This window comes from Fukomys damarensis, unplaced genomic scaffold (assembly GCF_012274545.1).
Source record: "Fukomys damarensis isolate Sample0158 unplaced genomic scaffold, DMR_v1.0_HiC HiC_scaffold_30, whole genome shotgun sequence".
Lineage (NCBI taxonomy): Eukaryota > Metazoa > Chordata > Mammalia > Rodentia > Bathyergidae > Fukomys > Fukomys damarensis.
In genome coordinates, this window is record NW_022900942.1 from 69437193 (window position 1) to 69450860 (window position 13668).

Consider the following 13668-nt stretch of genomic DNA (forward strand, 5'->3'; position numbering starts at 1 on the left):
ATAAATATATATCCCAAGTTTCCCTTTCTGGTCCTAATGCACATGCAGTCATGTGGAAAAAAGAGAAATTTCAACTAGTCATTAGTCTCCAACATACACGGGTTAGAGATCCTCAATCTCCCAGATGCAGTAAATCTCCCAAGTGAGGTAGCAGTTGTCCATTTCTGGGGATACTAAGCCTCCTTGGGTCATTTCTCCCAGAGAATTTCTTAGGTAGATTTCACTGCTAACTTGCCACCTTCCAAAGTAATTCTGGCCCATCTATAGCTCTATCCATAGTCCCACTCCAGGCTTGGGTTAGACACAGGATACTTCAAACTATTCATCATGAGGGAGTAATTCAAAAGGGCCAACATCAATATGTGGGACCCTGACTGTTCTTGTGACAAGTGCAATGGAAAATCATTAAGTTCCTACATGATGTCTTCCACCTAGAGTGCCATGTTACCACTTCTATGGCACATAGACTATTTTGAATTTTGGGATTCTATAACACTGTAATGCAGTTCTTAAAGACAAGTCCTGTCTGTGCCTCTCATAATAAACAGACTCAACCTTCCCCATTGCCTGAACTAGTACAAAGTCATGGATCCATCCCTGGAGAAGATTCACAAATAGACCTCACCCATATGCCTACATGTAAGGGGTACACACAGCTGCTGGTATGCATTGACACATTTAGTGGGTGGGCAGAAGCCACTAGATGGGACTTGAAGGTGATAAAGTCCTTTAAAAGTGACCCCTAGGCTTGGACTACCCAAGTCTATTCAGAGTGATAATAGACCCTACTTCATATTCCAAGTCACCTAAGGAGTCACCAAAGCATTGGGAATGAAGTACCATCACTACACTGTGGAGACCCCATCATAGTTGGAAAGCCTGAGTGAGGGTGATAAGTTCTTCCTTTTAGGTTAAAGACCCAGGAGGAAGTCTTCTTGCTTCAATATTTCAATATTTTCATAACAAATGAGAATAAAGATGGCTGTGGTCACTCTAGTACAAATTAATGAGGGCAAGATGCTATGAAAATATAAAAGAAGGGAGTATGAAATTTACTAGGATTATGGAAGAGGTGGCATTTCACCTGCAATTGTTTGAACTACATAGTTTACCAGCAATGATGGATTGGCACTGATGACAATGGCCATAGTTTGAAGCAAAGGCATATGGGCATCCTGAGCATGGAGAGATGGCATCCTTAAAATTCTTTGGTATGTAGACTATGAAGAGTCTGAGAGAATTAGCACTCTTGTGCCCATAAAGGCCTAGGTAAAAGGTTTTGCCATCTTTCAAGTTGAACCCAGATTATAGGGGTGAAGAAGGGGTATACTTCAATTCCCCTAAGTTTCAGAAAGGTTTCTATTGCCCTGCTATTTTGTGTGGGGAGGAAACAAAATACCTCATTGAAATTCTCTCATATCAGCATAAATTGAAAATAGCTTACAAGAATTGTAAATTGTTGGTTAAGAAAAATGACTGCCTCTATGAGCTCATCCCTTATTGATGGTTCTGTCACACAAAGTCTAGACAGCATAAGCAACAAAGGCTTTGGTCAGGAGTGAAATGCAGATGGGCAAGAGGGTGGATCCTAGAGTCTCCAAACACAGCAATTTCTTTTTGTGCATGCTATACAGAATTAATTATTTGATCATGGTAGAGAATGTACACATAATTATCAAAATCAAGGCATTGTTAGTTTTTTCCAGCCTTGTCTGTAGGAAAACATGCATAACTTTAAGATGAATGAAGAACTTTTGACTCAAAGATAGAACATCTAACCTTGTGTTACCAATGTAAGTGTCTAGTTCCTTGGACACTTAAGATTCTAAAGAGGATTCTAATATCAGCTAACATCTCAGAGTACTTATCTGGCCAAACTCACTTACTGTTAAGCGGGAAAAGCTGAGGCTCAAAAACAAAAAGGAATCAGGGTCAGGTACTCAAGTTTAAACGCAGTCATTATGGTCACCTAGACATCACCTCTGACTGGACAGACTTTTGTGATCATTTTTCCTATTTTCTATGTATCACAGTTTCCTTAACTGGGTGCATTAGAATGACTCTGGAGACAGTTTTGCCCATTTGGAAAGTAACATTTCTGCTATCCCTCAATATTCAATCCATTAAACCTTCAGTACATGAAGATATCAAGGCATCTGTATGTAGGCTAGGTAACGTGTTGCGTATCTTTGGTCGGTCAGTGAAGCCACTTCCCACTACTGTATTCTCATTTCCTATCACATTTTCTACAGCAGACATTCACTCTGCACTCCTTACTAGCCAGAGATCCTAGAAAGCTTTCACATGAGGCAGAGATAAGCCAGAACCTTTCCTTATTTTGTAATATTTCAATCCAACCAGCAAATGGGAATATACCAAGGCATCTCATGATAGGGTACATAATAACATCAGTATATTGTGGACATGATGAGATTAAGTCACAAAAGATTCTCCTTTGCATAATAAATGGAGACTGAGGCAAATACCAGATGACAGAACAATTCATTAGTCATGGTACACGGGCCAAAGACAAAATAGGGGCAGAAGAGAGTAGAATTACACTCAAATGCTTCAATGAGAAGAGTACTGAGGACTACATTAAGGTGCATTTCCTCTCCAGTTATGCTCTCGATGATATTGCTCTTCCTATAATATTCTTCTACAAAGAGTACACACATCTATCAAGGGGTTTATAAAAAGATGCATTAGCAATCAAAACACATAGGTCTGGCCAGGGATTTAGCTCAGCGGTTCAGTGGCCTGCCTCGCAAGCGCAAGGACCCGAGTTCGATCCCCGGTACCACACACACACACACACACACACACACACACATAAAAAACAAAAACAAAAAAAAACCCATATAGGTCTGATGTGTGCCTCAAAATATATGTCATCAAAACATATTGCATTGCATTCTCTTCTCACTTAGATGTGCATTAATCTAGTAAATGATCTGTAGAGTTACTCATTAGATAAATCCTTTTAATACTCCTGAACTATATTGGTTCTTTTCACCCAACCATGTTATTATTGTTTTGAATGTTGGATATGTTTGTGTTGATAGGGAAAACTCTTATATATGGCAAAAACCTATAAAGTGTCATAATGTAGAATGGCTTCTGCTGTCTCTAACAGCAGTTTGTTTTGATTAGTTCAGAATTAACAAGACACTGGAGGCACTAATTGCTGAATGAGGCATTTGGTCTGACCCTGAGATAACAGGGCACATCAAGATCTTGAGCTCTGAAGAGACTGGAGCCAAAGGATCGTAAAAATGTCAAGGTGAAAAGGACCATTGCTAACATTTGCTCCCCTGACCCTGAACACCCCCTCCCTACAGACTACAATAGATAACTAGGTGAATCTTAAAGGTAAACTCCCCTAGCTACAAAGAATTATATCTGGGTTGAAAGTTAACTATCCTGTGACTGTGATTTGAACTGTGAGAATGAAATGTAACCACCCAAATGAAGTCAAGGCTGTAAAACCCTATAAAAAGTTGAGTTGTAACTCAGTGGGTCATCGATCCAGGCACTGCTTATGTGCAATTGACCTTCGCTGATGAGTAAATTTGTTATTTTACTTCTATTCTGCTGCCTCTCTGTGTGTCACTTGCAAATTCCTTCTGTAACTGTGATATGAGAAACATGTATGTTAATTAAAGTAAGGCATACAAAAAGACTGGATCCCATTGGATCAGAGTGCCAAGAAATCTACTGAGAATAAAGCAATAAATGTACACCAACACCACTGAGATTTCAGTCTCTACTAATGTGGAAATTCAAGGTTAATTGTGGACATCCTTGTCATGTGGATTTTTCAACCAGCTGAAGTCTTAGATTTCAAATCATTAACACAGATAAATCCTTTTAATATTCCCTTTCAATATTCGATATTCTCCATATGTAAACAATGTCTCATTAGATATTTCAGTTGCCAGTGCTTTGATGTTGGATTTCTAGGCTTACAACTGTGAGAAATAATTATTTCATAAAGTTCTCTTTTTTTTTGGGTACCAGGGATCGAACTTGGGACCTTACGTTTGCGAGGCAGGCAGCAGAACCACTGAGCTAAATCCCTGGCCCACATTATTGCATAAAGTGAACAACCCTATGGTATTTTGGTTTGGTCTGCTACAATGCACAAAGACAGAGTCTATATATTTTGGTGAAGGGTAAGTATAGCAACAGCCATGGTAGGACCTAGACAGCAAAAAAATGTTTCCACTTGCTGATGCAACTTGATAGATGCACATGTCCTGGTTCATGTGTATATCTACTTCCTCTCCCTCACAAAATCACATAATCACTGCCATGGGTAACCAATGGAAATGCATGCAATGGATCATCATTTTAATTAGTATCAATACATCTCCTTGGACCTATGGCAATGATAAATGATTATGTGGAATTTAAAACTAAAGAAACCTGCAACAGGAAGTCTAGCTCCTAGAGACCCAAAGTCATCTTTATTTATTTTCAATACATCTGCTGATAAATCTAGGAAGCAGAAAAAGTATGAAATATCTCTAAATATTTAAGTATTAAGCTTTTTAGTGAATACGTTTGAAGTTCATGTTCATGTTCAACTGAGGGCGTATGATATGTATTTAACATTTTGATTCTTATGGTTTCTCTTCCTCTCCTTACCCAAATCCCCTTTCCCAATTTCGCCATCATCATCAATATTATTGTTATTATTGTGGGTAGTTGGTGTATGACATCAAATATTTTTACGTCCCCTTTTTCCCTTCCTTGGCCTAATGATCCCCTCCCATTTGCCAAAAGCTCTGTGTCCACATACATCCATCAACAGATGAATGAAGAAAATGTTATCTATACATAATGGTGTACTACTTGGCTATAAATAAAGGATAAATTCAAGATATTTGTAGAAAAATGGATATAACTTGAATACATATTTATTGTCAAGCTTGTTAAAGCAAACAAGTTTTAAGTGCTTTTAAAATGTAGAAAGTTCCTATAATACATATCTAACAACTTTCTGTCAAAACGGAATGAAATGAATGCATGCTGTCAATTGTTTCCAAATTATATCCTCCAAATGTATTTTACATTTCCAATGAACCAAGAATAAATTTCACTAAAATACTGAAAACTTTGTTTAACAAATTTCTACAACCTCTGGATCAATACTGAATATTTTCAGAAATAAATATGGTACAAACTAAATTATATTTGTAAAAATTGAAGGAGAGATCCTGCAGAACTCCATGAAATCAGTCATGTTATTTTTGCTAAATTCATTGTATTTATTTCATTAAACAAAAAATACAATCATTTATTAAAAGTGTACAGTGCAGTTTGTCACTGTTTATATTGTGAAATTAGCACATTCTTCCTTGAGAGCATTTGCATCATCCAGCACAATTACCTTTTGGGCATATGGAGAAAACACTAAAAACTTTTATCAAATTGTAATTCTATGTGGTGCTGTTATCAGTCACTGTAATCACTATAGGATTTATGCCATTTTGCATTCTATAAAATAAAAACTGTTTCTCATTAACATCTCTCAACTTCCCCAACCACATGTGTCAACTATCACTAAACTCACTGATTCTTCTGTTGTCAATTTTAGATGCTAGAAACATAATCAAGCTTTAATTTGTCTATGCCTGGCATATTATACATAATGACCTCTAGGTTAAACTACATTATCACAAATGAAAGGCTTTCTTTTAAAACTAAATAAAATTTCATTGTATGAATAAGCTTCACTTTACCCATACAACTAAATAATGGTTCACATGGAACGTGTCCCTTAAAGGCCATGTACTAAAGACTTGGATGCAAAGTGTTTTGTTATCCTGAATTTAATATTATTGTGCATTTTCCAACCTCATCACTGCATTCACAGACATGTTGGAGGAAAACTGCCTCTGCATGTGTGCTTTGAAAGTGTATCTCATTTCTAACACACCTCTCACTCTGATCCTGTTTTCTCAAATTCAGTATTTATGCTAAATCTCACTTTGAGTTTCTGCATGTTTCCTGATGTTACGAGAATCATAAAAAGCTTTCACACATTATTTACTAGGCTCTTTTCATGTTTTTCAAGGTAAGTGGAAAAATGGAAGAATTTCCCACATTTAATGCATACATATGGCCTCTCTCTTATGTGAATTCATTCATGAATTTGAATGCACTGAGGAAAAGAAAACATTCCCAACACTGTTCACATACATTCAGATTCTGCTCTATAGTCTTTCAAGTATGTACTAATACCTGTGTACTCAAAGTTTTTGTTTTTAATGTTGGCTACAAAGAAAAGGGCTTTTGTGCACTGTCTTTTGTTTTCAGTGCAAGTCACTTTGTATATTCAAAGTTAATTTCCTCTCTTAATTTTTAAGCATCTATGATTACTAGAATAACTGAAAGGCTTTTCCATACTGATTGCATAGTTTCTACACTGTGTGATTTATTTCATGTCTTTGACAACTCCTGTGTGTGCTGAACGCTTTCCCACACTGCCTACATATATAAGGTTTCTCCCCAGTGTGAGTCCTTTCATGTTTTTTACATTCACTGTGTGTGCTGAACGCTTTCCCACATTGGTTACATACATAGGGTTTCACTTTTGTGTGGATCCGTTCATGTATTTGACAAGAACTGTATGTGGTGAAAGCCTTCCCACAATGCTTACATACATAGGGTCTCTCCCCAGTGTGAGTCCTTTCATGTATTTGACAAGAACTTTGTCTGCTGAAAGCTCTTCCACATTGCTTACATATATAGGGTTTCTCCCCAGTGTGAGTCATTTTGTGTTTTTTACATTCACTATGTGTGCGGAAAGCTTTCCCACACTGCTTACATACATAGGGTTTCTCCCCAGTGTGGGTCCTTCCATGTATTTGACAAGAACTGTGTGTGGTGAAAGCTTTCCCACATTCCTTACAAACATAGGGCTTCTCCCCAGTGTGAGTTCTTTCATGTATTTGACAAGAGCCATGTGTGGTGAAAGCTTTCCCACATTGCTTACATACATAGGGTTTCTCCCCAGTGTGGGTCCTTTCATGTATTTGACAATTCCTGCGTATGCTGAAAGCTTTCCCACACTGCTTACATACATAGGGCTTCTCCCCAGTGTGGGTCCTTCCATGTATTCGACAAGAACTGTGTGTGGTGAAAGCTTTCCCACACTGCTTACATACATAGGGTTTCTCCCCAGTGTGGATCCTTTCATGTATTTGACAATTACTCTTCGTCCTGAAAGCTTTCCCACATTGCTTACATATGTAAGATTTTTCCCCAGTGTGAGTTCGTTGATGTCTTTGACAGTGACTCCATTTGCTGAAAGCTTTCCCATATTGCTTGCATACACAGGATTTCTCCCCAGTGTGAGTTTGTTTATGTGTTTGACAATGACTCTGTGCATTCAAAGTTTTCCCATATTGCTTACATACATAGAGTTTTCCTCCAATGAGAGTTTCTTCATGATTACCAAATGAAGTGTTATTATTTATGGATTTCCAACTGTGTTTATGGACAATGGCTTTTGTTCCAGTGTGAGTTCTTTCATGTTTCTGAATATCATGGTGAGAATTCAAATCTGTCCTCCATTGTATACAAGTATTCACCTTACTGTGATTTCTTTCCTGGATTTGAACAAAGTTGGGTGTACTGAATGATCTCACATTTCGCTTATACACAAAAGATTGTTCTTCAGCGCAATCATAGTAGCATTTTCCCCATTGCTTATATCCATAAGGTTTTTCTTCAGGATTTGTCATTGCATGTTTTTGCAAGGACTGAAAGTCAGCTGATGTTTTCCTATGTCTGTTACACTTAAAGAGCTTCTGTTCAAATCCATGAAGCACACATGATTTGAGTCCAGTGTTATATTGACAGCATTTATTTACCTCTGCACTTCTGTCAAAGAAAAAAAAAATAACAAAACAACTGGACATATATAAAAATATCTTTAAATTAATGGTTGACCAGAAAGAATTGATTTGATACCCCCTAAACATACCTGATCATGAATTTACTGTACACTTTGCATGATGGCTTCAAAACAGCTTTTACCAAAGCACTCTTCATTTAGGAATTTGGAATTGATATGTCTGCAATATGTGATGGTAACTTCCACCTTGTTTTATTGGTACCAGGGATCAAACCTGGGACCTTGCGCTTGTAAGGCAGGTGATGGCACGACTGAGCTAAATCCTTGGTCCCGGTAACTTTCATTTTGAATAACTGGTATGTGTGATACCATATATTATTTTTCACATCCTTTTTCCTCCATGACACTACCCCTCTCCATTTTACTGAGCCTCTTCACCCTCTCCAAAATGTCTGCTTCTTTTCTATCATCTTTCCTTTATTTCATTTAACTCATAGTTTGCATTTCTCATATAAAATAACATGTTATGTTGAACTTTCTGTGTTTATCTTACTCAGTGTATTATGGGTTCCAGATCCATGCATTTTTTGGTACTGGGGATTGAATTCAGGACCTTGTATTTGCAAGCCAGGCGGCGGAACTACTGAGCTAAAAATCCTAGCCCCAATCCATGAATTTTTTGGGAAATGACATAATTTCACTCTGCTTTATGGCTGAATACCGTTCCATTATATTTATACACCACATTATATTCAGTGCTGAACCCATGGTTTTAGCATTGAGCTACATTCTCTACATTTCTTTTGAGACTGAGTCTCATTAATAATTAAGTTGCCTAGCTGGGTGTGGTGGTGCATGCCTGTAATCCTAGCACTCGGGGAGGCTGAGGCAGGAGGATCGCTGTGAGTTCAAGACCAGCCTGGGCTATATAGTGAGTTCCAGGGCAGTCTCAACTACATAGTGAGACCCTGTCTTAAAAAATCAAAAAAGGGGGTGAAGGGAGGGCAGGGACAAGGGGAAAAAATGAGAACCAAGACTTGCCATGTAGAGGTACAAGATCCCAACAATGAATATAACTGTACTGTATCCCTAGAATGTACCAATAAACTCAATTAAAGCTGAAAAAAAAATTAAGTTGCCTAGGCTGAGTACAAATGTGTCTCAGCTTCCCAGAATGCTCCATTCTGCCCAGGCTATCCTATTTTTCATTTTTACTCATCTGTGAATGGGCATCTAGGCTGTTTCCTGAGCTTCACTTTTGTAAGTTTTACTATGAAAAACATGGATATGCACGTATCCATTTAATATGATTACTTTAACTTTGGAGGAATACACCCAGTAGAAGTGTAGCTAGGTAAAATGTAATTTCTATTTATACTTTCCTTGAGGAACCTCTATACACATTTCCATAGATGTTATACTACAGTGACATTCCCACCAACATTATGAAAGGTGCCTTCTAATATTGTATTCAGAACATAAAGAGACTGAATACTTTTGAGGATTGTTTGAAAACAGCTATTACCAAAACAGGGGTATTCATTTAGACTTTGAATAGTTTCTCAAGGTCATCAATGTTGCAAATACTGAGTATGTATGCTACATTTAAATACATATAGCGTTACCTACATATTTTGACAAGAAAGCAGTCTTTTAAAATATATGTATATGTAATTATATTTCTGCCACTTGGCTCTCAATTTAAAAAAATTTTAATATATATCGTTAATCAATGTGAACATACAATTTCATTTAAGAGTTTTATAATCTTGAGCATGAAAAATATGTCTATTATAATGCACTACATGTCACTGTGGAATAAGGTCAATACTCCCTACATTTTAGATATAGAGATATTTTAAATATTCAATTGTCAGATTCTAGATACTAAACATGTATTCAACTCTGGAGAAATTTTGTGTGATTAAAGAAATTTGAACATGGCCTCATTTTGTTTGGTTATTATTATTATTAATTTCTGAGACAAGATTTCCCTACATTGTTCAGGCCAGTCTCAAACTCAATATGTAGCATAGCCTGACCTCCAACTCCTACCAGTCCTCTTGCCTCAGTTGCCTAAGTGGTGAAACTGCAGGCACATGCCATCTTTTCTAGCTCTCTGTATTTTTTTTTTTTAACATGGCCTCATTTGTGTAGTTTACTTGGTTTTAGTATTTCAGACCTTTGAGGAATATTCTTGTAAGTGCAAATTACCTTAGATTATTCCTGTAATTTTTGTACTGATCTTCAATTTGCTGGTTGTCCCAGTTTCTTCCTAAGTGTAGAAAAAGAAATGTAATGATGAGTTACAACATTACATAAAATCATTATCTTCTAGTTAGATTCATGGTATAATGTGGCCATGTCCAGAAAATTTATCAAAAATATTTCCATGTTCCAATAAAGTAAACTACCCTAATGAATAATAACCAATGCTCCCTGATTGCATAAATGAGAAATTATATCTTCCTTACCTATAGCAGTCACATTTCTAAAGTTTTCCCACATCACATCTCTGTAGAGCTTCTTCTGGGATGGATCCAACAAAGCCCACTCCTCCATGGTGAAGTTCACAGCCACATCATCAAAGGTCACTGCCTTCTACATCATCAGAAATATATTTCCAGTAAAAAAAAGAGTCAGACTTACAACACAAAATATTTCAAATCTACTCATAAAAAGTTGAAATGAGGCTGAGTCCCGCAAATGTTTACTTCATTTTTTGGTCATCAAACACTTATTCTTTACTCATATGCACTTGTCACACAGGAATTTTGATTCTTGATGGTATTCAATGCTAAAGAAATAGCAGAATGGAAATATTGGTTCTCCTGCTGGTTAACCCCAGTTTTATTTCTGCACTGTCTGTAAAGCATAGTTCGTGGAGAAAGCCTACTAGATCAAATGTGGGGTGAAAAAGATCTAGGGTAGATAAATATCTAATGACTTGCTATAACAACATAGACAGTATATCTGTTTTCAAATTATTATTCAGGAAATAAATCCCTTCTGCCTCTGATTGTATTTAGACAGCAATGTAAACTTGAAAATGGTTTCATAAAGTTGTAATTAAACACAAAGTAATATTCACAAATGATAATTTAAAATGGTAATGAAAAATATAGCATTCACTAGAGAATGTCTAACAATGAAATTAGATTAAGGAAGATATATTATCTTATAGCATATGAAATGCTTATCTGTTACAGGGATATAAAATTTTGTAAGGTGTAAGAGAAAAGGAAATGTGGGAATGGATCAAACAATTGCATGTCGTGCCCTTGACCACAGGCTGGAGCTATGTACCCACCTCAGGTAGAATAATGGGACTGAGTGCCCCTCCCCACCATACACTGTGGCCCATAGGCCCAGCCCAGGGACAGCCTCAGGACAGACTGGTCAGTCTGAAATTGAGGACACATGGTAAATTATATGGAAGTACTCAAAGAGAACACAAAAGAGGAAAAGACCATTCAGCAGCTACTACACAACTCTAAAAGAGTGATGTGAGGCTAATTGGAATTATAGAAAAACTAGAAGATAACAGATAGAATTATTAATGTTTACAGAAATCATAGTAGAAAACATTTAAAATAGAACTAAGTGAAGTTTAGAGGACATCAAAAATATGATGAAAAAAGAAGTTTACAAGGCATATCCTCATTATACTGCCAGATATCCAAAAACCACAACAACAAAAATTTAAAGCAGAGAAAAACAAAACAAAACAAAACAAAAATCACCTATAGAGGTAAACCAATTAGGATTACAACAGACTTCTTAACACAAACCTTAAAGGCCAGAAGAGCTTGCAGTGATGTATTTCAAGTCCTAAGAGTGAATAACTTCCATTCTAGTTTAACTTAACCAGCAAGGCTGTCTTTCAAAGTAGATAGAGAATTAAGGATATTTCATGAAAAATATTAGCTCAATAGACATATGAATGCTAAACTGGCATCTCAGAAAATACTCAATATCCTAGATAGAAACACTGAAGCCAATACATAGATACTCCTTGTTCAATAACGTACCTGTTTTAATGTCGGACTTACAACTGAGGCACATTTTTTCTGACATGATTCAGCACTCAGACTTATGACTCATTTTTTTGGGTACAGTTCTGTATATATTGATAGAGTCTCAATGTCTTTCTCTGACAGTATACCTAGTTTACACAATACTGATTTTTGCTGATTGTACTGTATAGTAAAGTACTATAATTTTTTCTTTTGTACTAGGGATCGAACTCAGGTTCTTGCATTTGCAAGGCAGGCAGCAGAACCACTGAGTTAAATCCCTGGCCCTGAAGTACTATAATTTTATGTTCCGTTATATATTACAGTACTGCATGTAAGAGTTATGCAAATAAAAGCAAAATCACCAGGTTGGAGTTTCCTTTGACCATTTCTTTGTCCTGAATATTGTAAAGTACATATTGTACACAATTCCTCCTTTAGAAACCCATTCATTGAATGACTTAATCACAGGAACAGGGCTCAGTCATTAAATGAAGAATGCACATAGTCTATTGTATTTTAGGCATATTTACTAAGCATGTTGTGAAGATAAGCACCACATTCATGAAAAAACAAGTCTTCAAAATATGTATTATTGATATGTCTGATACCAGGAACCAATAAACTACCTTATATATGTTGGATATTGAGACACAAAAAGCAATTGCAAAAAATATATGGTTTCCCTGTGAGAAAATGGGTCTCCTTATGAGACCCATTGATCACATATGATACAGGCATTACAGCTGTTACAAAGAGTCAGAAAAATTTATTTGTGCACTCTTTCTACTGGGCTCAGTTCTAAGGACTTATGTGCTTCCAATAGTTCCTCAGGGGATAATAAAGCTGATTCATGTGGAGTTAAATACATTCTCAAATATAAACAAATTTTTTAGAAGTAATGTTACCTTTCAAACTTTTTGATATCTATGTCACATATATGGATGCATATATTTTTTCAAGAATTATATATACAATTCTGAAGAGGAAATAATTGAACAATTAATTATTACTGCTATTCTTGGCTCTGTGATGGTTTTGTTTAATTTTTGTCTTATACCCCTGGATAGTAATTTCCTTTACTACATGTTTTATATGTCTTTCCTCCAATGTGTTTACTGCACAGGTGGACACAGCAGTGGCTTCATTAATGCCAGTTTCACTGTCAAGGATATTTGTCATTTGCAGTGAGTTTTACAGAGTAAAGTAAGTTCCTGGTTCTATGATACCTTATTAGTCATATTTTAGTTTCATTTGTTCCTTGCAAAGACTTGCCAAAGCTCCATTATTAATGAACCAAACTGCATTTAAGACACAGCTTCTAACAATATAAACTGTGATCAATATAACCTTGAAGAATTCATGGAAACTGCTAAGATGTCAGGAGAGAGCATGTGAGGAAATACAGAACTGGATGCTATTAGAAAACAGTAGGCACAAAATTTAATCACGACACCACCTGGATGTACTACAATTCTGACAAATTCAGAACCCAGTCCTACTATAATCCCTCAAGTGCAGAATCCAGAACAAAGCATGTGATTTTTCATCATGAGTTATCATCCTGAAGTTATCAAAGGGTAGCACAATGAATCATTCTAGATGTAAAAAGGGAGATGCTGCCTCAGATTCCTTATGATAAAAACAGACATGTCTATTTGTGATTGTATGACAATTTTAGATTTTATGTTCCTGAATATGGGAAAATGACTATTATTTTTTAAAAATCTTTATCCTTGAAGTCATTTTCATTTTAATGCAACTAATTTCAAATTCACAGATTAT

At 36.3% G+C, this 13668-nt stretch overlaps 2 protein-coding genes across 3 annotated transcripts in view; both read right to left on the reverse strand.

The window, feature by feature from the left end:
- The window catches only part of LOC104872697 (zinc finger protein 709-like), a 48225-nt gene extending 38083 nt beyond the window's left edge, over nucleotides 1-10142 (reverse strand). Inside the window, exon 1 of the mRNA XM_019209754.2 lies at nucleotides 10082-10142. The gene's annotated coding sequence lies outside the window, so the exon portion shown is untranslated. The remainder of the gene's footprint in view (nucleotides 1-10081) is intronic.
- LOC104872696 (zinc finger protein 709) overlaps nucleotides 5315-13668 on the reverse strand; it is a 37401-nt gene continuing 29047 nt past the window's right edge. For both annotated transcript variants that reach the window (XM_010638972.3, XM_010638973.3), the window contains exons 2-4: nucleotides 10342-10468; nucleotides 10082-10142; nucleotides 5315-7893 (exon numbers count right to left, since the gene is read on the reverse strand). In XM_010638972.3, coding sequence (XP_010637274.1) covers nucleotides 6429-7893; nucleotides 10082-10142; nucleotides 10342-10468 — 1653 coding nt within the window. In that variant the 3' untranslated portion in view covers nucleotides 5315-6428. The remainder of the gene's footprint in view (nucleotides 7894-10081; nucleotides 10143-10341; nucleotides 10469-13668) is intronic.